This window comes from Leuciscus leuciscus (genome assembly GCF_965113295.1).
Source record: "Leuciscus leuciscus genome assembly, chromosome: 16".
Classification (NCBI taxonomy): Eukaryota; Metazoa; Chordata; class Actinopteri; order Cypriniformes; family Leuciscidae; genus Leuciscus; species Leuciscus leuciscus.
In genome coordinates, this window is record NC_138740.1 from 14,282,408 (window position 1) to 14,307,208 (window position 24,801).

A 24,801-nucleotide genomic window follows, 5' to 3' on the forward strand; every position below is an offset into this window, starting at 1 on the left:
AAAAATTGGGCGGCCACTGTTACAATCAAAACAATCAAGTTGCTTTTTAATCGGTTCCTTTAAATGAACTGCTTGAAAGAACCGAGTCGTGGAGTCGAACTCACTTCCGCTCACACACCAAAAAATAAAAAACCTTGCAGAAAATGCGTTTATTTAGTCGGCAGATCGTAAATTCAAATTCAAATTCAAATTCAAACCCAAATGCTAAACACAAATAATGTCCAAGGTTTTTTTTTTTTTACGAATCAGATTATAGAATGCAAAAAATTAGCGTTCAATCTACTTTTTAACAGCAGGTGGCAGTAGGCGCAGCAGTCAGGCCATCATAAGCAAACTCAAAGAGAAGAAGAACAAAGCAAATCTAGCGGTGCTTGCAGTAGTCGGCTTGAGCTTTGAATGAACTGGATCGTATGTACGTGAGAACCCTTTCCCTATTCTTTTTGTCTGTTTAGCATAGATGTTTTTGATTCATTTATGTAGAACTGAATGGCGTGATCACGAATATCAGATCAGATCTCATTACATGCAAAACAACTTAATGAGTTAAAAGCTAATGAAGCTAATGCATGCTTGTTCACTAATGCAATTTACCAGATCCATCCATCCCTTGATCGAGGTCTTTGAGATCTAGAATTGCAAAAAAAATACATCAACTAGTTAGTTACACTCTTTTTTTTTTTACAAACACTTACATGTAATAATGCTCTGTGTGATCATCATGCCATAGGCTTATCTTGTATTTTATTAGATTGTATTTTTTTAATGAGGTTGTTGTTGTTTTTTACAGTGATGTAGCACCTGACCCATTTGTCTTGTGTACTGAACAGTGGAAATCTTCTGTTGCTGATGTTGGTGTAGCGTTTCCAAGGTAACATCTCCAGGGGTTAGACAATGAAACTGAAACACTGGCCATTATAGCGTTAGAGGTTTCACATATATATATATATATATATGTGTGTGTGTGTGTGTGTGTGTGTGTGTGTGTGTGTGTGTGTGTGTGTGTGTGTGCGGCCTGATAGCCAGTCTTTACTGATTTTACGTTCTATCAGTAAGATCTGAGTGTCAAGGATGAATCAGCAGAGCAATAGCACAGCTGCACATTCAATATTGCCATCCACACAACATAATGGGAGAGTTCAAAAGAGGACAACTGTTAGTGTGCATCTCGCTGGCTCATCTGTGACCAGGACAGCGAGTCTTTGTGGTGCATTGTAATTCGTGAGCTACTCTATCCAGGGTAATTTCAGCATACCACAACTAGAGGTCGACCGATAGTGGATTTTACCGACACCGATATTCAAGTTTGACCGTACGTGCCAATAGCGATTAATCAACCGATATTTTTGGATACTGGGATATAAAAAAAACATAACACTCCAAGTAAAACAGTGCTGAACTGAAATGTGCTAAATGAAAGAAATATATAAATATGAAGTTCTACAGAAAATAATTTAAACATTAAAATATTACAGGTTTCTTTAGCTGTAAGAAACATGCGTAAATTTCATAGGTAACACTTTGCAAATCCCACTTGTTAACAAGGATGTATTAGCTAGCTTTCATGAACTATATGCATTATGCAATATAATTATATTTTTTTTACAGCATGTATTAATATTTGAGCAAGACAATTGTACCTTGACCATTCATGTTAGTTCATAGTACATTAACTAAGGTTAACAGATACATTAAAAATGTATTAGTAAATGCTGAAATTAACAAACTAACAATGGGCAATACTACAACATTTATTAACCTTAGTTAATGCTAAAAATGTAATCATATTGTAAAGTGTTAACACTTCATATAAATCTAAAGAGTCTGCTATGCTTAAAGGGATACTCCACTTTTAGCATCTTAGCAGACCATTAGCATCTCTCTCAAAAAAATGTGGGGACTGTTTTGAGCTGGGGACTATTTTTAGGCGCTGCGTCATATCATTATGCCTGCTGGACTCATGGTACGGCAGCAAAGTTTCTTGATTATTACGCAGGAATGAGAGTATAGTTCCTAGCCGTATCAGCCTAGAAAATCGCAACTTTTCATTTTCCGTTGGTCTTAGTACACGATGTAACTACAGAAGAGTCAAGTTTTAAATAGGAAAAATATCGAAACTCTTTTGACATTTTTTTGAGAGAGATGCTAATGGTCTTGTCCGATTCAATGATCTATGCTAAGCTATGCTAAAAGTGGTACCGCCAGACCCGGAGATCGGCTGAATGGATTCGAAAACGGTCAAACTCAACTGTTTAACTCTGGGGGAGTTGTAAAATGAGCCTATTTCCAAAAAAAGTGGAGTATCCCTTTAAAGATGGCCGTCTATAAATATCTGCAAAGGCCAGAGCATTAAAATTACATAAATGTAGGCCTATATCACATGTATAGTCTCTCACTTTATTTGCTTCTATATTAGAACACTTGATGATCACTTGGCTATCTAATCAAAATAACAATATGTATTGCAGTGATAAAAAATAATTGAATCAAATGCGTTTCTGATTTGTTTATGTTTCTCTCAGCTACATGAACATATATCAATGTTGAGAAAGCAATCACGTCACTAGTTTTAAATATGCAACTTCGCCAGCTAATGAATGCATAAAAGTGACCAGCTGGATATAAACCAATGCAAATAGATGGTAACAACTAGCCTGGCAAGCCAGACCTACATCAAGATGTTGGGTCTGGCAACTCACCATAGACACGCTCAATCCGAGGGGCGGGATAAACGGCTGTCTTTCAAATTCCCTCTGCACGCAATAGGACAGCGCTTCAACCAACCAGAGCGTTTTCCCAACAGCGGAGCTAGTTGATAGATTCAGCTTTTGCCGTATCTGGCCGGCAAAACTACAAGCACATCTTCCTTTTTTTAAGAATGACTTCAGTGCTGTTCTATGCTCTTTTCTCAAAGAAAAACTTAACTCCAAGTCCTCCAGAGTCGCGGACAAAGCCGATTCGAAAGATGTTCGCCAGCAGCAGCCATTCTTTGTTTTCAAGTGGTAGGTAACCGTCGCAAGTTCACTCTGTCGTCATATGTTAAGCCCGCCCCGCCTACTCTATACACGACGTGATTGGCCTGACCCAATTTAGGTTTTTGCAGCTCGAAAGTCAATGGAGAGTTGCTAGACTGCCCTGGCTGCAAAATACATTTTGCTGCCGCTAGGGTGCGTCTAGATTTCTAGGCTAGGTAACAACTGCAACATTAAACATTTGGGTCAGGTTTGCGTGTGTTTTTGTCACATTGTTTTAACCGCTTGAGGTACTAATGTTAGAGTCCTCACAGCCTCGACGGTTCTTTCTGTGCTAATGCAGAATCTAGTCAACAAATGAATTACTTTATAATGATATGGCAACATGGACTGTAGTGTTCTGTATCATACCGTTTCGCTGTCGGTGTTTTAAATGCGCATCTGAAGTGTCGGCGCTCTCCGTGCAGTGTGAAAATAAACACCTCGAGGTGTCAGTGATAGTTTGTTATTTGTCCTCTAGAGGGCGCTCTCGCTCTGTATAATGCCAGCACTCTCTTCTCAGCGCTCTTGTACTGTGTAATGACCAAGGGGGTAATCTATCAGCCGGAAACCGAAGCTTCCCTGGGGGCCGCCATTGATTAGCAGACCATCACCTTCTGTTAGCATTCCACTGACTCCCATTCATTTTGGCGTCACTTTGACAGCGAATAACTTTACATCTGAGGCGTTTAAAGACTCCATTTGTCCATTATTTATTTCTAAAGAAACACGACAATGTATAAAAGGCTCCATTACCTTGTATCTTACGTTATGGCCCCGTAGAAGCAGTTTTTGTAAAAATAGGCTAACGATTGCGTCATAACCACGTGACTCTCTGTCGCACAGTAGAGAGATTACCGTATAGACAGGAGGAGCTCGCAGGCAATCGAGGGGACGTGGAGGCAAAATGACAAAATTATTAATCAGAATACTTAGCAAAAGTTGCTCCAAGCTCATGGACACCTCCTACTCATGCTCTCCGTCTCTGCAAGTTTCGGAAGGGAATGATTCAGATTTCTCTTGGCACAGCTACTAGAAGACAGACAGGTTGCTCACGTCACATCTACGTCATCAAGCTCAGTTTGAGTCTGCGCAGTACGCTCAGCCATCAGGAAGTGAGAGCTTCTAATTTACTTCACTTTTCTCCGTTGAAGTCTATGGGGTCGCTGTGTCCATTTCTTTTACTGTCTATGGTAATGACAGCGCACACTTCTCAGCCGCTCCAGCAACGGACGCAACCCGCAAGAACTATCGGTATGGATTTTTGCCGATAACAACAGTTCCACCAATCAACTATGAGCACCGATATATCTGCAAAACCGATGAATCGGTCGACCTCTAACCACTATGTTGGACGAACCACATCCAACAGGAGTAACTGTCGACGCAAGTGGAAACTCTATGTCCATGTACTAACCCGTATTGTATCCAAAAAGACATAAAACCACCGCTGCCCAACTCACTGCAGAATTCGCACATCGACTCTCCTGTTTCCACCAAAACTGTTTGTCAGGAGTTCATGGTCGGCTGCTATAGCCAAACCTTTGGTCACTTGTACCAATGCCAAACGTCGGTTTCATTGGTGCCAACAGTGCAAATCTTGGGCTGTGGACACTGTAAAACATGTATTGTTCTCTGATGAGTCCACCTTCACTGTCTTTCCCACATCCGTTGGAGTTTCGGTGAGGAGAAGCCCAAAAGAGGCTTAACCCGGACTGTTGCTGCCCAAAGTGAAGCACAGCGGTGGATCAGTGATGGTTTGAGCTGCAATATCATGGCGTTCACTACTGCGCTTGATGCCAAGGACTACTGAACCATTCTGGACGACCGTGAGAACCTAATGGATCAAACATTGTGCCCTGAAGGGGCTGCCATGTATCAGGATGATAATGCACCAATGCACACAGCAAGACTTGTGATAGAATAGTTTGATGAACATGAAAGTGAAGTTAAACATCTCCCATGGCCTGAACAGTCACCAGACCTAAATATTTCTGAGCCACTTTAAGGGGTATTTTGGTAAATACCAGCGTCACAGTGACCTGACCACTGTTCTGGAAGAGGAATGGCTTCAAATCCCTCTGGTCACTATGAAGAACTTGTATTCTTGTATATTCTCAAGACGATTTAATGCTGTAGCCTATTTGCTGCAAAAGGAAGCCCTGTACCATAATAATATATTATTGTGGTCTTAAACTAGGTGTTTCCGTTTCATTGTCCAACCCCATGTTTATGCTGATGAACTCCATAAAGTGTTCATTGTGTTTCTGACATTTGATTTAATATCAAAAATAATTCCTATGATGTGCAAATAACACAAAACTGCCTTTGACAGCTCATCCACCAGCATGTCTGTTTCGGTTATTATCAAGTGGGGTGGGCAGGAGTACTCCATTAGTACACTGTCTGAGGAGGACACTGTGTTGGATCTGAAACAGTCCATTAAATCACTCACAGGAGTTCTCCCAGAACGACAGAAGCTCCTGGGGTTGAAAGTGAAAGGTGAGTGGTATTAAAAACACACGCTATTTCTGATACACAATATGCAAAGTAAAAACAGAAGCGTTGTGTAACTTTCTACTTTCGCCAGGTAAACCAGCAGATGATGAAGTCAAACTGGGTGACTTGAAATTGAAGCCCAATACCAAAATTATGATGATGGGCACCAGAGAGGAAAGTTTGGTTGGTAATATTATTGAGTTTAATTGTTAGACTTTATGGAAACTCAAGTATGTTTTGCTCTTCGTACAATGCAAGATCTCATAACCTTTGAGTTTCCTTTCCATAGGAAGATGTTTTGGCGCCTCCACCAGAAAATGATGATGTGGTCAATGACTTTGACATTGAAGAGGAGGTGACTGAAGTTGAAAACAGGCCAGTGAAACCCTGTTATTTATTCCACATTCAAGAGTTTGGGGTCAGTGAGATATACATATGAAATTAATAAGCATTTTTATTCAGTAAGTATGCATTAAATTGATCAAAAAGGCAGTAAATGAATATTTAATGTTACAAAATTTCTAATAAATGCTGTTTTTATGAAAGAATCCTGTAAGAAATTAAGTTTCATGGTTTCCATAAAAATATTAAGCATCACAACTCAACATTGATGATAATAAGACATTTTTCTTGAGCAGCAAATCATCATATTAGAATGATTTCTGAAGGATCGTGTGACACTGAAGACTGGAGTAATGATGCTGAAAATTCAGCAAATTCTTCACTTTTTGTGAGAATAAGAGACGCAAAAACATTTAAAAAATCGTACAGACCCCAAACTTTTGAACGGTATTTTGTGTTTTAAATATAGGCTAAATACTTATATTGTATATTTACTAATGAAGTACCAGAGTTAAATTTACTGTATTTTCTTTTGCCACTATCATACATTTGGAAACAAGATTATTCAGCCCATTATTCTGAATGAACGTTTTATATTTGTTTTCCTTTTACACAGAGAGGAGAATTTGGCCAAGATAGCTCGTCGAGTGAAAGATTATAAAGTTGACGAGTTAAATCCCCCAAGACCAGGAAAAAGATTGCTTGTTCTAGATATTGACTATACGCTCTTTGGTGAGTCTTTGAAACCCAAACCACATGCATCTGATAATGTAAGTAGCACTGAGTAAATCCATCTAGCCAATAGCAAAGTCGTCATGAAATCAAAACTGACTTTTTTTATAATTTTTTTTATTTAATGGAATATTGTGGTATTTCTTATAAATCCATGAACCGCCGTAATCTTGAATCAAATTAACTTCCCCTCCCTCTTGCAACAACATCTTCTCTTTTCTTTGATGCCATGTTTACTGCTGTAAGGGTGGGACAACCTGTCACTCACACGACATCACACCAATAACAAACCACAACCATCCAATCAATTCCATATGGACAAAAATCGAGTCCCGCCCTACATTTTGTCTAGTTTGAGAAGTTGTTTCACTTGAATATTCGTCATAATCGGGAAGAAAAGACTATCGCAACTTCTGTTTCATGCCGCCTTTAAATTGAAATTCAAAGATCTGCTCTACTTGAATTCTTTAGGGTCCCTTGATAGAAAAATCAACCATGTTTTGACCACACGCATGTATACATCAGTGGCTTTGCAGTCCTTATAAGCTGCGAATGCTCTGCACACCCAAGCCATTCGTGGACTCGCTGATTAGCATTAACATGATTAATTATATAAATATAATTTATCATAAATTCCCTTGTTTGAGGTGTACCATGAAGCTTACATGATAGGACTTTGGTAATAATACGTATGTATGTTTCTGTCATGTATTTATTGCCAAGCTATGGTAATTTTCTTCAAATCTGGGAGTTACGGAGGGTTTCGGGTGAGCAATAGCTTTGGCGCCTACGCTCCATTGTTATGTATCGTCATCATTGTCCCGTGTTCTCATTGGTTTGCTGGCATATAGGGGATTTCATGCGCAGGGAAAGCTGTCCACGAATCGCTCGCCCAAGTGGAAAAATGTGCTGTTGCTGCCAGATCTCCATCAACGAAAATCACATTGTATTTGATACAAAACTAAATGGACTAAATCAACTGAAAAAAAGTTCTCCATTGGGAAATTTATTTTTTACGAAAACATTTAAATTGTTAAAGACAGGCCTACTGTAAGTAGACCTACTGTAACTATTGAAGGTTGTTAATGCGTTAGTCTATGCGTTTGTTAAAGTCATTGCATTATTTCAACTTGTTTTTAAAGATTTACTATGCTTATGTATTATAATAATATTTTACTTATTTTATTAATAATAGGCTACTGGCTACATAATATTTATTATATTGTACTATTTTTTTAATTCTTAATAAATAAATAAATACCTCCGGCATTTTTAAATTGACACCTGTCATGGGGTTTCTTATTAGTCTTTTTTTTTAACAAAAAACTTAAAAACATCTATGCGTTTTGGCCGTTCATTTACACAACAACGGTGTTTCGGGTGCAAAAATTTTTTAAAACGTGTTTCATAGTGCACGTTTTTGAAAACGGTCTTCATGTAAACAACAAAAACGTGAATCTGTGAAGACGATGATGTCATGCCCATTCGTATTACGTGTTCAGTCTATAGTGTTTCATCGCCATCTACTGGTCTAGCAGCGGAATACAGCGTTTTTAGTCGTTTTCTAAACGTGAATGGGGATCATTTTGACAGTGGTGTCGTCTTTGCGCGGGAAAAGCTTCTCCGTTTCAAGCATATCGTTGTCGTGTAAACGTACCCTAAGTGTGTCCCATGCTGATGCGCCTTACCGTTTAAAGCGGAAGTTTATAGTTTCAGCGACACTAGTGACACCTAGCAGAATTACAAAAATACAGCATATTTTGCATCTGATGGGTGCTTGTGAATGCATGTCTCAACAGGTAAATGTAGGTTACTTTCAATAAAAGGACCAACTTATTAGGAATACTTTTAGCTGTGTTGCTATGCGTCATGAGAGTAAGCAACTGAGTAGCTAATACTCTATATAGAGCGAACACAAGCGTCTCGCTTATAGTAAACCTATCCAGTGTATCTGCATCGGGCACTTTTTTGACATTACGCACAACCCAGCCTACCCGGTTAAAGAAGTATGTATATGTATATACCGGTACATGTATATGTGTGTGTACGTACTGTATATGCATATGTTTTTTTCTTCTTTAAATGTAGATCATAAGTCCTGTGCAGAGACGGGTCAGGAGCTGATGAGACCATACTTGCACGAGTTTCTTACATCAGCATATGAGGACTATGATATTGTCATCTGGTGTAAGTATCCATCTAGATAATCAAGATTTGCAGACTCTACAAGATGCTCAGGGACTCAGATCTATTGTTTCTCTTTCATTCCTTTTTAGCTGCAACAAGTATGAAGTGGATTGATGCTAAAATGAAGGTAGGTCCTTGTTTTGTTTTCCACATTAGAAATGAAGACTTCATCATAATGCTTTTATATATGCTGATGTGCTAAAAGTCTATTCCACCAAAATGAACAGTTTTCCCTCAAGCCTCGAATGTGCCTTGGGTTATGATAGGACTCTGGTGATAAATAGTTGAAGTCCCTCTGTGGTTAAAATCAAGCTTTTAATATTGTTTATGTCTGGTGTTTTTAATATGCTTTAAGACAAACCATGTGTAAATTCATAAGACGGCACCGTTGCTGAGTATTTTCTCCTTAAAACTGCAGTGAACCAAAGACAGTCTCAAAAACTCTGTTTGAAATCGCTAGTGTTTCTGACGTCACAAACTACCTTGTAACCAATCAGGTTGACGTTTGATCGACAACAAGTGGATCTCTGGGCTGGTGTGAGTGAGTGGAGGCGGGGCTCATTTGCATAGAACCACATAAACTAAATGAAGCAAGGGTGTAGAGTTATATTCAAGCTATTTTAAGGCATGATGAATTTTTTCAAGGAAAAAACGCTTTATGTAATTTTGGTGATCAAAGATGAGTTTTAAGCGATAAAATTATTGACTACAGGGGGACTTTAAGTAAACCCTATGGTCTCCATTACTAACATTAACATAATGCTATACCTGTGGTCTTTTAGGAACTGGGGGTGACAGACAATCCAAACTACAAGATCACCTTCATGTTGGACAGTGCAGCTATGATCACTGTACACACACCTAAAAGAGGAGTCGTAGAGGTCAGACATCTTCTAGTTAAAAATATGTCATTGTCTCTACATTTCATTATCATGATGCATAATGTCTGCATGTCATGTTTCAGGTGAAGCCTTTGGGAGTCATATGGGGTAAATATAGTGAGTTCTACGACAGGAAGAACACGGTTATGTTTGATGACATCGGAAGAAACTTCCTCATGAATCCACAGAATGGACTGAAGGTATGCTGGAGTTCAGTTTATTTCTGATTTAAGTTGGGAATTAATAAGGAATTAGGAAGGCACATCGTGATTTGATTTGATCTGATTCTTGTTCTACTTTTTATTAATTAATTAATTATTCTAAAGTAATATACACTACCGTAAGACATATATATAATATAATATTATATAATATATATATATATATATATATATATATATAATTATTATGATTTTAAATGCTGTTGTTTTAAACTCTTCATCAAAAAAATGTATAATGATTTCCACAAAAATATGAAGCGGCACAACCGTTTTCAACATTGGTAATAATAAAAAACAATGTTTCTTAAGCAGCAAATCAGCATATAAGAATGATTTCTGAAGGATCATGTGACTAAAGACTGGAGTAATGATGCTGAAAATTCAGCCTTATCATCACAGGGATAAATTACACTTTAAAGTATATTCCAATAGAAAACGGTTATTTGTAATATTACACACTTTTACTGTATTTTTAATCAAATACAGTCAAACCACAAATTATTTAGACACCAGATATAATTTATGTCTTTTTACTAGTGGGTGCAGGACACTATAGTTAATTTATGTAAGTGAGGATAGCAAAATAAAGAAAACTGTGACACATTATACACTAAAATTCTTCATACAGTGGACTACCGGTAAATTTTATAAAAATGTGGGACCAAAAATTATTCAGACACTTTGACCTTTTGCTTAAGTGTTTTTTTCTTTAATTGCTAATGCGACCTTTTTACACCACAGACTGAACAAAATTAAGCATTGCTTGGTAATTTGTTGAACTAAATTGGTATTATCTAATAGTGTACTTAAATATAACAGCTATTCAACCCAATTCATTTGAGACAGTCTAACAGAAGGGTGGCCAAAACCAGGGAAATATCAACTGATTTGATAACTCATAAGTCCTTGTCATATTTTATTACCATCTTCTAAACTATAGCGAATACACTGTGATAATTGTGAGAAATGTTGAAGGTATCTGAATAAATTGTGGGTTGACTAAATGCATAAGACTTTTTCAAAAACCCCAAATGTTTGAACGCCAGTGTAGCCTCACAACGTTCAATCATAGCCGGCTATAATTACATGGAAAATTGAGAGGCCACAAAGCATTTGACCACTGAATTTATAGAAATCATTTCACTTTTAAAGGAGTGTTTTCTCAACATTGCAACATCGAATGAACTCCTGACGAACAAATTATCACTCAGTGACTCATTTAATTATGTGTTGCTCTGTCTTTGGAAGGCTTTTGTCTTTCAAACACATTTTTATTATAATTTGTATTATTTTCATTTAAAATCTTTATGATTTAATTACTTAATAGCTTTTCATTAAACTCTCACACCTCTGCAGTTCCTTCACGAACCCTAACCTGGGAAACCCTGACATGATGTAATGTTTAATTCACTTCATGTTGTTGATAAAAGAATGGAATATATTTTCTTTCTCTTTGTATTTTTATATCAGTGTGGAAGAAGATTATCCGATTCAAATTGAATGTGATAAAAGAGTCAAAAGTAATCTGATTACCGGTATATTACCTAAAATGTGCAATGTAATGGATTTCAATGGATAGTTAGTTACTAACTACGATTTGTTGTGTAATTTGGAATCAGTAAAGTAATTTACCCAGCACTTTATAAGTGGCAGCTGCAGTTATAAACTAAACATGAAACGTGAAATTCTTCAGAATTATTTCAGTATCAGAGAATCTGTTTTGTTTTTTGTTTTGTTTTTTCCACCACTAGCTTGTGTCAAATAATTGTCTCTGTTGTTTTTGCATCTGCTTTATAAGAAACTGTATTAAATGGTTTTAAACATGTATTCCTCTCCATGTATTGGTTACAGATCAGACCGTTCATGAAGGCACACTTAAACCGTGAGAAAGACAAAGAGCTCTACAAGCTGTCTCTGTATCTGAAGGAAATCGCCAAACTGGAAGACTTCTCGGGTCTCAACCACAAGCACTGGGAAAGGTGAAGTCAATAAAATACTCTATTCACTTTATAACTAATTATTCATGCCTTATAACACCCTTTCCTCATTTAGTATACGCAAAACCATGAATATGCTAATTAGCCCCGCCTCCGCTCACTCACGTCAGCTCAAAGACTTGGTTTGATTGGTTACAAGGTAGTTTGTACCTTGAAAAGATTTCAATCCGTGTTTTTGAGACTGTCTTTTTATACATAGACATATAAACAATAGACATATAAACAATATTAAATACTTGATTTTCACCTCAGGGTGACTTTAACGTTTTAAATTGTATGTATTTAAGAGTAATTTTAGTGGCCATTTACCAACACGGTTCTCCGCTAAAAACTGAACTTTTTTTTATGCGTTTTAGCTGTTCATTTAGACGACAACAGCGTTTTGGGGGGGCTGAAAACTGGTTTGAAAGTGCACGTTTTTGAAAACGATACCGCTAAACCCTTATTGTCTACGTGTAAACTACGTACCAATAGACCGTTCACAAATTCACATTTTTATAGTTTTTCTTTACATAGTGACATCGCCAAATACTGACCTCGCAGCAGAATACAGCGATTTTAGTCGTTTTCATGGATCCATGTGAACTTGGATCATTTAGTTGTCAGCTGTACGAAAAAAACTAAAGTTTTTATTTATTTATTATTATTTATTTTTTACATTATTGTCGTGTAAACAAACCTTTAATGTGGTGCGATTTAATTATAGAAAAGTGACAATTGAAAAATAATTTGATAGTTAATAGTTAAGTCTATATCTTGGACAGATTGACAAACTTTATTTTAAAATGTGTCATTAACTAAATCTAAAACCATAAAAAATAAAAACAGAAAAAATACATTAATATATAAATAATGTAAGCTTATTTTATTTCAGCTATTTTCCAAGGCAACATTTCCTATTTTCATTTAGTTTAATGTGAAGTACTAAAATATATAGACATACTAAAAAAATAATAAAAATGACTAAAACTTAAGTTTACTAAAATAAAATTAAATACATTATATGGTTCAAAATATTAACAAAAGCTATATCAAGTATATCAGTGATATTAAAACGGCACTGCTATGGACTGAGAAACTTCTGTTTAATAATATGCTGTATAATATCTGTTTACATTTATTGTGGAAGACAACAGCATTGAAGATAATGTATTTGCTGGAATAAAAGCCCCCAAAAGAAGATATGCGACTATCAATTTGACTCCGTAATAAGCATATCATGTAATGAATTCATTAAAAAGTGTAATGCAACGAATGATTTTTACAACCCTAATGATTTTGTCTCCTTGTCCAACAGGTACCTCTCAAAGAGGCAGAATCAATGACATCTTCAGCACTGAGTCCAGAACGGTACCTCACCAAACAACTGCTGCTCCACATGTCATCAGCTTCTCTGTATCTCGCGTCGTTCATCTTACATCTCTTTATAGTCGGTCGTTACCGGAGGACAAAAAAATATTCTAGCATTTGTACTCCTCAAAACACTGTTTACCTCAACAGGTCAATGAAAAGCATTCAACAATTAATAGCATCGACTGCATTTAATGCAAGCATGACGGTACTTTTACCTCATTCCCCGCCTGACACACTCTTCTTCCTATAATTCACTTTTTTTTGTTGTTGGTGCGAATATGGAAATTTGGACATTCTGTTAATATTGTATCTGATTGAAAGAGGATATGATGCAAATGTAATTTAGTTTTTTGCTAAATCTTAGTCCATGGAAAGAATGAAGTGTTTACTGGAAGGTGCCATGTCTTAAAAGAAGCAATATTTCTGGACTGGCTGCAAAATTCTTTGTCTGAATGGCTCTAAATTCCAAAGAGATGTTATAGCAGATAAAAACACAATGATGAACATTTGTCATGTTTACATGCATGTTTTTTTTTTTTCTAAATACAAACGATGTATGTTTTATGTTCATAAAGCTGTCACATGATAAGGAGAAAAAGAGGTCATATCAAACCGGGTCATAACATTGAAGCTTGTTGGTATTTTCCCCCCCTTCTGTTTTAAACACTAGTATGTGTTGTCATCAATTTCGGTAGATATGAACTTATGTAAACAGTATTGCATTTTGTGTAACTGCATTTCATCCGGTGCTCAGATGTGGGTATTGGATTTATGGTTGTAACCTAAATGTAAATTAAACTTAAATGGTTTTACAGTAGTTTGTGTGTAGTTTGTCAGATGCTTAATAAGTTTATATATCAGTCAAGATTTTATACACATTATTTTTTGCTCTAAGAACTTTTTCACGTCTAAGTCCTCTTTTATAAATATATTTACGTTTTATAAATGAAGCCAATGGAGTAGGCTTGAACTGTAGTCACATCATAAATAATGCTATATACAGTATATGTAGTAAAGATAATATAACCGTTTTCATTAAGGTTTATTTGGTTCAAAATTAATTAACATTAACTATACTTATAAACATTTACTAATCTTAATGTTAATTTTATTATTAATTTGATTGATTATTCAAATCAAAAGCTGATATTTATTGGACCTGAGCTAACGTGCAAAAACTAACAATGATCAGCTGAAACCAATGTCAACAAAGATTTTTAATCACTGTAACAAATATATTTCTTCATTGTTAATGTTATTTAGTGAATTGACTAATGTTAACTTATGTTGTAAAATGTTATAAAACAATATTAGAAAAAATATTGTGGCACATTTTAGCACGATGCCTTAGAACATGTTGAAACCAAAATAGTGGATTTCAAACATTTTATGCCATGATCTTTTTTTTGGGAATATAAATGTTATTTAAATCTCCAACATTAGCTGTATTATATTATATTAAATCTGTAACATAAGCTTTATTATATTATATTATATTATATCTCCAAAATTAGCTATATTATATGATATTAAATCTCTAACACTAGCTATATTATATTAAATCTCCAACATTAGCTGTATTATATTATATTAAATCTCCAACATAAGTTTTATTATATTATATTATATCTCCAAAATGTGCTATATTATATGAAATCTCTAACACTAGCTATATTACATTAAATCTCCAAGATTAGCATTATATTATATTAATTATATTATATTAATTATATTATATTATATTATATTATATTATATTATATTATATTATAAACACATTATTGCATGTAAATAAGACAAATCACACAAGCAGGAATGACACTCTCAGTCCCTGACTAACACAAACCCCATTGCATAACAACATAAAATGAAATATACCTATAAAATATAGAAAAGCTGTGAAATATGAAGCCATTGAGTATTTGAATGATCTGGAAAATTTATTGCACAAATCAATTTTACAGTGGCACATATAACATAGAATATAAATATGAAAAGCTGCAATATTTTGTGCGCAGTAGAAAGCAGATGATCAAGCAGAGTGATGTGTCCCTTGAGACCTGCATTCATAAAACAAAGAATTGAAAAATGTCACAATAACATCAACTAAAAATGATCAATATGGCCATTAAAAGACAAATCAACACACCTTTTATTGTTCCGAAGTGTGCCGGTGTTTTCTTCTGTTACACAATAGATACAGAATGTAAAGCTGAATATTTTCATAAAATATAAAATACTACTGCAGGTCAAACTTTACTTACATATGATGGTGACTCCAGTCACTCCAAAGTGTTTTAGTAATTGTGTCCTGAGCTCGAACGCAGAAAGTATATGGTTTTTTGCTGTTCACCTTGTAATGTGTCACGTTGGCTTCCAATTTCTATGTCACCAGAAATAAACATCTTTAATATTCTTCGATCTTAAAAATTAAAAAAAAAATCAAGAAAATTGGCTTACTTCAACACGACTTCCTGTGTGGTTACAGTTATGATTGTTGGGAGCCACTTTCACCTCGTAGGACAGGGGAAAGAAACTGCAGGGCAAACTCCACGTCCCAGGGGGGCGCCACTCAAACAGGTCATCCTGGATCTTGGTGATATTAACTTTATCTGGTTGAACTGAGAGTTTGAGTTAGAGTTAGGACAGAAGTAATAGTTTAATGGAAATCAGCAGTATAGTACAGCGTTTCTCAACCAGGGGACCGGGGCCCATTAGAAGGCCTCAAGATGACTTAAAAAGATTTAAAATAAGAATAAAATAAAATCTTACAACGTTGTCATGGGCATTTTTTTTATGAATACACATTTTACTATTTATTCCAAACTCGAAAATATTTTACCGGTTATATCTTTTTTTAAATCCTGTAAATTTGTAATGTCTAATTATAAATATATTTAAATACATGACACACAAGTTTCAATAAAAAGGACATTTATGTAACTTTAGTTTACCATAATTGAAGAAAATATAATTATAAAATTACATGTAGAAATCCTACTTAAGCACTTCGATATTTAACTAATTGCATTTCATATCAATTTAAACTAAACTATACATTTAGTTATAAATAACATGCAATTAAGTGTCTGAAAGCACTTTCTTGTCTGAAAGTATATTCTTTTAAAGTAAATTATTTCTATAATATTCCATAATATTATAGCATTAGAGTATTTATTTACACATACTGCCCACAAAAACGATTTGGTCACAATTTTTGGCTTCAAATACTAAATCAATAGATATACTCTTCAAAATGAATACCAAAAAGGCTTCAAATTATGGGTCTACACAGTAACGGATCCCAAATCTGAAGTCCGTTACATGTAGTGACCACCCGGGGGCACAAAAGCTCTTACCAATGTCTCGGATGAAGAAAGTCCTCTGGTGTTCCTCCAGCCGATACAGGTTTCTGACGAACAGAGTGAGGTTGATGCTCTTGGGCTCTTCAGAGTACGGACAGTAATCCTGGTCGATACAAGTCAGTCCCGAGATATCAGAGTCCAGAGTGCAGTTGATCAAACTAGAGTTCCTGTATAAACACATGCCCAGTTTAGCTCTGATTTGCTCTTTCAACATAAGCCTAGCCTAATTGGTTTCACATTATTTTGATGGTCCCTTTAACACATTGTGTTGACTATAAGTAACGTTGCACCTACATGTCTACTAACTGTCAATAGAGTGTTAGTAGAGTATTAGAAGACTGGTAGGGTTGTTGGGTAGCATCACAATAAAGAGTTAGCAGATATTAAAGGGGTGGTATAATGCCCTTTTCATGAGACGTAAAATAAGTATCTGATGTCCTCAGAGTGTGTGTGTGTGTGTGTGTGAAGTTTCCACTCAAAATACCCAACAGATATATATAGCATGTTAAAATTGTCACTTTTTGAGGGTGAGCAAAAACACTCAGTTTTCGTGTGTGTCCCTTTAAATGCAAATGAGCTGCTGCTCCCGGCACAGAGGGCGGAGCTTCAACAGCTTGTGTCCTTTTACCTTACACAGACATGCACTGAAAATTTAAAAAACCTTTAGCCTTTATGTTCAGACCGAAGTCAGACAAAGATGGAGAGGCTCAAGAACAAGTGAAAGCATGTAGACAACATTTCTGAATGGTTAGTTGGTGAATATATGTAGCTTATGTGTAGTTATCTTCTAGTCATTGATTAGCATATTCTGTCTTGATAATCTATAAATCGTGTTCCGGGGGCGGGGTTTATGTAAATTTTAGGGTTTGTGATGTCACTAACCCGGGAGGAATGTCATGTAGTCCCTACCAGCCCTTTGTTGTAGTCCTTAAAAAGCAATTTCTTTAAAAGAAAATGTCTCCCGTTGCGTTGAACTTTGAGCGTTGTAACTTTGCAGATATTGTTTATGCTCAAACAGCAACATTTCACACTAACTAAAGATAGAAAAGTGAAATCATATTCAACCACCCCTTTAAAACAGACATTCTAATGAGAGTTACTTAAAGGTATAGCAGAGGATGTTTTACTTCCTGGTGGGTAGTCTAAACTATTGGTCCTCCTAATTGTCAATCATTCTAGTGAATCAATCAAACTTTTCAAAAAGTGGAGAGGGCGGGTCTTATCTAAAATTTGGAAAGATCCTCCGCTATACCTTTAATAGTTAGAGTGTATTGGCAAAGTTACTTATAGTCAATAGAATGTTTAAAAGGGACCATCAAAATAAAGGAATACAGCGTAATTAAATTGATTATTTATTCTTGATAAATTTTTCATCCAGAATAAGTATAATCCAGAATATTTACCGTATTGCTGCGAAATATACCACGGCTCTTTCTTTCCGTTCCTGATGCCACTTCCAAGAGCAATGAAACTGTCCGTTATAGTTTCTCGCAAAACAAGAAACAAATTCTAGACAGACAATAAAAAAAAGTACAGTACAGACGGTGAGAAAAGCAAACAAATCATATGTACATTTTATTAAATCAATTTGAATCACTGAATCTTTTAATCTCTTACTCAACTTATTTTTTTCAAAAACTACAAAGCCCTGCACATGACATGCGGACAAATATATATATCATGGACACGAATCGTGGACTTGCAGTACATTAAGACACTAGTTTTGTATGAAACGTTTCATGAAATACTGAGGCTACTTCTCATTTCCAGAACAGAAATCTAAACATCGGATACAGTTTCAAAATGTGTGTTTCGTTGTGTTGACATGTTAGAGCTTAAGGTTGTACACATCTATTTTTATCACTCTAATTTTATGCTACTAAAGTGGAGATTTCGGACTCATTTTTTTAAAGAACAGCCTCTGTGTTTTACTTTAAAATCTACAGACACAAACAGATAAAGCGCAATAAACATACATTTGTATTTTGGATATTTTCTTTCCACTAGTCTGAAAGAAGTCTGCAAAATAACCCAAAATACCTAACTTTACGTGTGTATCTTCAGAGGTGTAAAAAGTACTCAAAAATGTTACTCAAGTGAAAGTACAAGTACTGAGGAAAAATTTTACTCAATTAAAAGTAAAAGTATCTGGCCAGAATCGTACTTGAGTAAAAGTAAAAAAGTACCACATTAAAATTGTACTTGAGTATTAAAGAAGTAAAAGCAAAAATGAAACCTAGAGATTCTTGTTTAAGATTTGAATCTCTAAAAACATGGAGTGAATGAACCACATACAAGGTTTTATCCTGCTTTAGAACTGTTTGTATTTAATTGTATTTAATTATCAAACTATAAGACTACAATCTAATGCCAGTATGCAACATGCTTTAAACAATCCACTAAACATACTTTTACCACTAAAAGAATAGAATTCGCTACGGTACGGCCACGGGTTCGCAGCTGAATCACGTTCTTCCTCCATTTTCTTCCACTGATTGACTTTTATAATTTCTCTAATTTCCAGGTCAAGGTGCTGTGCATTGAGAGCCTAAGTCCCTCCCCTCAGCTTCCGGACTTTTTTTCGGAAAAAAATATGTATGGTAGTCAATGGCGAGAGACAACTTATCTTTTTATTCCGTCTGAACTGTGCCCTGAATTACACATATGATGTTTGTCAATTTAAAAGATAATTATGAAAATCAAGAAAGTCGCAGTTTGTCATAAAACAGAAGAGTAACATTTAGTTTTATGTGAAAATCGCCCAATGAACACTCAGGCGTGACGGCGTAACGTTACGATTATAACGTAAGACTATAGAAAGAAATGACAGACGTTAGCTTCAGTAAAGTTAGCTTCATTCACTGAGAGAAAAGGTATGACGTCACATGTGCGCCTTTTGGGTTTGTAGTCTTTGTAATTACGTATTTTCACAGTCTTATACCTCAAAAGTTTTACATCAAACTGCGACTTTCTTGACTTTAAAATGTATCTTTTAAATTGACAAACGTCATATGTGTAATTCAGGGCACAATTCAAACGAGATCAAAATATTTGTTGTTTCTCGCCATTGACTACCATACAATATTTTTCTGAAATAAGGTCCCATGATGGTCCACCGGAAGGGGAGGGACTTAGGCTCTCTATAGATGCGACATGAAGTCACTTCCAAAGGACCAATGAACATGTCTGACCAATTTCATGGAATGTGAAAACGAATCTCATTGGCAGAATAAATAACATTTAAATTAAACTGGGCATGAGCGCAATCAGAGACCATTTATGCGCAATTCAATTGGTTTGGTAATAGCAAGGGAAAATAGAAGGAAGTGATCTCCAAAAAATAAGTACTTTTTGACTATAAATAAAATTGTAAGGAGTAAAAAGTACTTTTTTTTCCTCAAAAAAATGTATTAAGTAAAAGTATTGATTTTTAATTGTACTCAAGTAAAGTAAAAATCCCCAAAAATAATACTTAAGTACAGTAATCAAGTAAAATCACTGTGTATCTTGACTGGCAATTCCCAAAGCATTAAATAGGAACAGAATAAACTGCTTCAGCACATTCCTATCGGCACATATTTGTCGCTATGCATTCAAATTTTCCCAAAGGCAGATGTCAAGGGCTTTTGATCTTACATTTAAAAGCTAATGAATTTAACTCTCACATTATGTGACTTTATGACGTTTAGTTCAAGATGAAAAGGTTTTATAATGAATTTCGATAATGAGGATCTACAGTAAAAACTCATCTTTATAACTAGATATTACTTTTTTTTTATTAAAACTTTAAAATGTGTATATATATATATATATATATATATATATATATATATATATATATATATATATATATATATAGTATGTGTTTATATATATTGTTTATATTTACCTCTGTGAGTGGACTGTGTAAGAACTCCTTTAGGAAAGCTGACTGGATGGACCAGTAACAGTGTGTAATTCAGGACATCTCTGTGGTTCGCTCTGTGACACGTGAAGTTTCCCCCCCGCAGCCCGTCTATGGTGACAGTGATGCGGTTTCCAGTCTCAGGGATGCTTCTCTCGTTCATCTCCCAGTGAATCTGCTCTCCTTCATATTGCTCTCCACACTGCAGTGACACCTCAGAGCTGGACAGATCTGACACATCCAGAGCCACAACTACAACAGAAAAACTCATTCATCAATAATGCCTACTTTCAAAAATTCATACTTTTATTCATGCAAGCAAGGACGCATTGAATTGATCAAAATGTGTAATATTCACTGCCGTTCAAAAGTTTGGGGTCGTAAGATTTTTTACATGTTTTTAATGTTCTCTTCTCACCAAGGCTGCATTCATTTGATTAAAAAACAAAACAAAAAAACTGTAATATTGTGAAATATTATTACAATTTTAAATAACTGTTTTCTATTTGAATATATTTTAAAATGTAATTTATTCCTGTGATCAAAGCATCATTACTCCAGTCTTCAGTATCACATGATCCTTCAGAAATCATTCTAATATGATTATTTGCTACTCAAGAAACTTTTATTATTATTATCAATTGTAATCATATTTTACAATATATACTGTTTTTAATGTTTTGTCAAATAAAAAGCCCTGATGAACATGATGAACTGCACTTCTACAGCATTTAATTAATGTTTGTTAATGTTGATTTCAACATTTACTAATACATTATTAAAATCAAAAGTTGTATTTGTTAATATTAGTTAATGCACTGTGAACTAACATGAACAGCTGTATTTTTATTAACTAACATTAACAAAGATGAACTAATACAGTAACCAATGTGTTGCTCATGGTTAGTTCATGTGAGTTAATACATTAACTAATGTTAACTAATGAACCTTATTGTAAAGTGTTGCCAACATTCTACAATATATATACATAAGATACTAATAAACGATATTTAAGCAATATTTACCATTAGACTTGAGGATCCTCAGTGAAGTGCTGCCAGCCAACTGAAGGACAGCTTGCAGAATAAGAAACACAATCTTGCTCATCTAAACAAGAAAAATGAAATGAAATGTTAATATTATGGTATTATTGTGTCAGTTATTGAAAGTTAATGTTAATATAGAAGTAAATATTAAAAGAAAAACATTATTTATATATTAATATAATTTTTTTTTAAAGTTAGTCATCATGAAATCATAAACATAGTATTTAATATACAACATCTTAAACAATGTTCTTATAATATCTGAAAAACAGCAGTCCAGATGTGAAGGACACCTTTGTTTGAATCTTACCTTGAACTGAATGAGTTGTGGTGACTCTCTTCCCTTTCACTGAAGTCCTCTTAGACCTGAGCTACATTTATAGATGAATGTGATACAGAAGTGTGAATTTCCAGCAAGCAGAAGTGTCTATCTGTAAACAGAGGGATGTGGACATGTGGTATGTATTTGGGATTTCCGTGCGAGAGGTGTGACAGTGTTTGTTATGTGTTAGGGGTTTCAGCGGGAGTGCTTGAACATGAGAATGAAACACCTTACAGATCATCTAGCAATTAAATCATTTTCACTTAGTGTAATTGGTCGATTATGTGTGTGTGTGTGAGTCATGCTTCACTGCTGTTATATGATGATTTTTTTTTTTAGTTATATATATATATATATTATAATATTATTATACACTAACATAATTTCTGCAGGAGCATGTGAGGCTTATATTGATGCCTTTAGAAAAGTATATATAAATATATATAAATAAGTTTTCTATGAAAGGCATCAATATGAGTTTCACATGCTCCTGATGTGTGGCCCAATATATAAGTAATTTATTGTAATTTATAAATATAATCTATGGTTGGAATATTTTATATATATGAAAGGCTTCAATATGGAAATATATAGCAATTTATAAACATTGTAATTTATAAATATATTACTTTTTTCATATATGAAAGGCATTCATTATGGGAGCATATATAATAAAAAAAAAAGTTTGTACATATATAAAAGATTTCTATATGGGAGCATAGAGTAATTTACTAATTTATAAATATATAATTGCATATTTTTACATATATGAAAGGCATCATTATGGGAGCATATAGTAATTTATAAATATATCATAATTTATACATTTATAATTACATATGTTTTACATATATGAATGGCATCAACATGGGAGCATATAGTAATTTATAAATATATGAAGAGTTCAGATGCAAAAGCCTCTAAGTGCCATCTGAAATTTTCTTCTAGAATGATCATTTTTTATCAAACTTGTATATTTAAGTTCAGTAATTTCACTTACATGACAATGAAAATTACCTATTAATTGTCATTTAAGTGAAATTACGGAACTTAAATATACGAGTTTGATAAAAAATTATCATTTCATATGGAAGAAAATTTCATATGGCATTTAGAGGCTTTTGCATCTGAACTCTTCATATCGTAATTTACTAATTGAATGACTTTTTTTCATATATGAAAGGTTTCAATATGGGAGCGTAGTTATTTATAAATATATCATAATTTATAAATATATAATTACATATTTTTCTATATATAAAAGGCATTCATCTCATTTATAAAAATATCATAATTGCTCCGTTTGTTTATAAATATAAAATAAATATTTTTTAATTAAAAAAATATGTATATTTAGTGAAAATGATTGCCAAATGCAAATGTAGAGCGTGTCAATTTGAACATTATGGTAGCATCATCATGAAGATATTTAGGCATTAGTTGTGCAGATATCCTAGTGTGAGTTTACACATTTGAGTGAAGTGTAAATGTGCCGACCACAAGAGAAAGTGTGTACCTTTGGTCACGTTTTGTACGTCAACCAAAAACCAAAACTCAGGGAATTCCAAGATGCTCAATATCGGGACTATTCAACAATGGAAATACATGAGTGTGATAAAGCCGCATTTAAACATTTTAAACAAAAGCCACAAAACCTGTGTATTTTTTTGACATTATAAAGTAGGTCGAGCTGGGGTTGGGTAACATAGGCTTTAAATAAATAAAAGGGTTAATTGTTGAACGTCATCATTAAGATGACTAAACTATTTTCTAGAGTGGTTACAGTTGCCCTAACAACCATCCACTCAAATCCTGCCTCAAAATCAATAATAACGAGGAGGAAGTTTAATGTGATGCTTCAGGACCATAAATGTATCCGCAATAAAGATTTCTTCTCAAACCATTGGTTAATATATTGTACATTACCGGCATTGTCTTTCTTGCGTATAGTTACACAGTTCCTCTAATATGTGAAATGATAATAGCATAAAAACCAAGTTTATGAATTATTAACAACATGTCTGTGATAACCTCTAAATCTTTCATAACTTTCAAAGTAATAAAGCAGAGGGAAAAATCAGTTCTCTTAGGAAATAAAGAAGGTCCAGGGTGAACTGCGGCTTCCCCATTATAACACAATGGACTTTTTGAATGGGCTGAATAAAGCACATCTTTTTTTAACTGAATAAAAGCTTGGTTTAAATTTAATTTGGTTTAAAGCTGAGGCTCGCAAAACATATCCAAGCCAATTGTCTGATTGAATGTGAAATGTCATTCATATTTAATAAAAAACATAATTTTGTGTATGGTTACCCTTAGTAGTGTATTGGTTTCAACTCTGTTGACACTAAGCAGAATAAATAGGCTGTATACCCAGAATAGACTGGTTATTACCAATTAATTAATAGAAATATCAAACCAAGTGGCATCAGTAAACTGTTATATATAAATATAAATAAATTACAATAAGTGTTTTAAACAAAAAAAAAATATATATATTGCATCAAATACATTTTTTAATTAATTATTCCATTAAAATTCATAAATATACACACTTTTTTAAAATATGAATATTCATTGTATGCACTACTGTGTAAAAGTTTGGGGTAGGGAAGATTTTATTTTATTTTATTTTATGGAAGAAATTAATACTTTTTGAGCAAGGATGCATAAAGGTGACAGTAGATTCAGAAATTCAGCTTTGCTATCACAGGAATAAATTGCAATCACAGGAACATTGTAATATATATTAATATAATATGTATATATATATATATATATATATATATATAATAAATATCATTTTTAATGCCTTTAAGTTTTTTGATAAAATGAATTCAGTCATTGTGAGCATTAGAGACTTGTATGAGAGACATATGTATATATATAAATAACCAACCCCAAAGTTTTGAATGGTAGTGTATAAAATAATAGACTGGTAGTG

The 24,801-nt window shown here is 34.2% G+C and overlaps 2 protein-coding genes across 3 annotated transcripts; one reads left to right on the forward strand and one right to left on the reverse strand.

The window, feature by feature from the left end:
* Positions 1–324: 324 nt before the first annotated feature.
* ublcp1 (ubiquitin-like domain containing CTD phosphatase 1) lies at positions 325–14,037 on the forward strand. 2 transcript variants are annotated; one of them, XM_082141419.1, is made up of 12 exons: positions 325–412; positions 788–868; positions 5,344–5,510; positions 5,599–5,690; positions 5,797–5,882; positions 6,466–6,581; positions 8,670–8,768; positions 8,858–8,895; positions 9,551–9,649; positions 9,733–9,849; positions 11,722–11,849; positions 13,165–14,037. In XM_082141419.1, exons 3-12 carry the CDS (start codon positions 5,357–5,359, stop codon positions 13,190–13,192), a joined length of 957 nt encoding a protein of 318 aa, XP_081997545.1. In that variant the 5' UTR covers positions 325–412; positions 788–868; positions 5,344–5,356; the 3' UTR covers positions 13,193–14,037. The 2 variants fall into 2 exon arrangements, with proteins under 2 accessions (XP_081997545.1, XP_081997546.1); XM_082141420.1 differs by having other exon boundaries at positions 5,599–5,685; positions 5,801–5,882.
* A 1,102-nt stretch (positions 14,038–15,139) lies between these two features.
* On the reverse strand, positions 15,140–21,941 carry il12bb (interleukin 12B, b). Its single transcript, XM_082141424.1, has 9 exons — positions 21,846–21,941; positions 21,515–21,596; positions 20,475–20,741; positions 17,989–18,094; positions 16,580–16,752; positions 15,681–15,841; positions 15,485–15,603; positions 15,370–15,403; positions 15,140–15,280 (listed from the first exon to the last, which is right to left on the reverse strand). The coding sequence occupies exons 2-8, from the start codon at positions 21,594–21,596 to the stop codon at positions 15,373–15,375; spliced, it is 939 nt and encodes a 312-aa protein (XP_081997550.1). The 5' UTR covers positions 21,846–21,941; the 3' UTR covers positions 15,140–15,280; positions 15,370–15,372.
* Positions 21,942–24,801: the final 2,860 nt, after the last annotated feature.

Excerpts from the sequence above, each read along its gene's own strand:
- ublcp1 (XM_082141419.1), top strand. The coding sequence starts at position 5,357 with ATGTCTGTTTCGGTTATTATCAAGTGGGGTGGGCAGGAGTACTCCATT. Across the intron at positions 6,582-8,669 it reads TATTGACTATACGCTCTTTG|ATCATAAGTCCTGTGCAGAG; the intron begins GTGAGTCTTTGA and ends CTTTAAATGTAG. Across the intron at positions 9,650-9,732 it reads CTAAAAGAGGAGTCGTAGAG|GTGAAGCCTTTGGGAGTCAT; the intron begins GTCAGACATCTT and ends GTCATGTTTCAG.
- il12bb (XM_082141424.1), bottom strand. The coding sequence starts at position 21,596 with ATGAGCAAGATTGTGTTTCTTATTCTGCAAGCTGTCCTTCAGTTGGCT. Across the intron at positions 15,842-16,579 it reads TTTCTTCATCCGAGACATTG|TTCAACCAGATAAAGTTAAT; the intron begins GTAAGAGCTTTT and ends TCAAACTCTCAG. Across the intron at positions 15,604-15,680 it reads ACACAGGAAGTCGTGTTGAA|AAATTGGAAGCCAACGTGAC; the intron begins GTAAGCCAATTT and ends CTGGTGACATAG.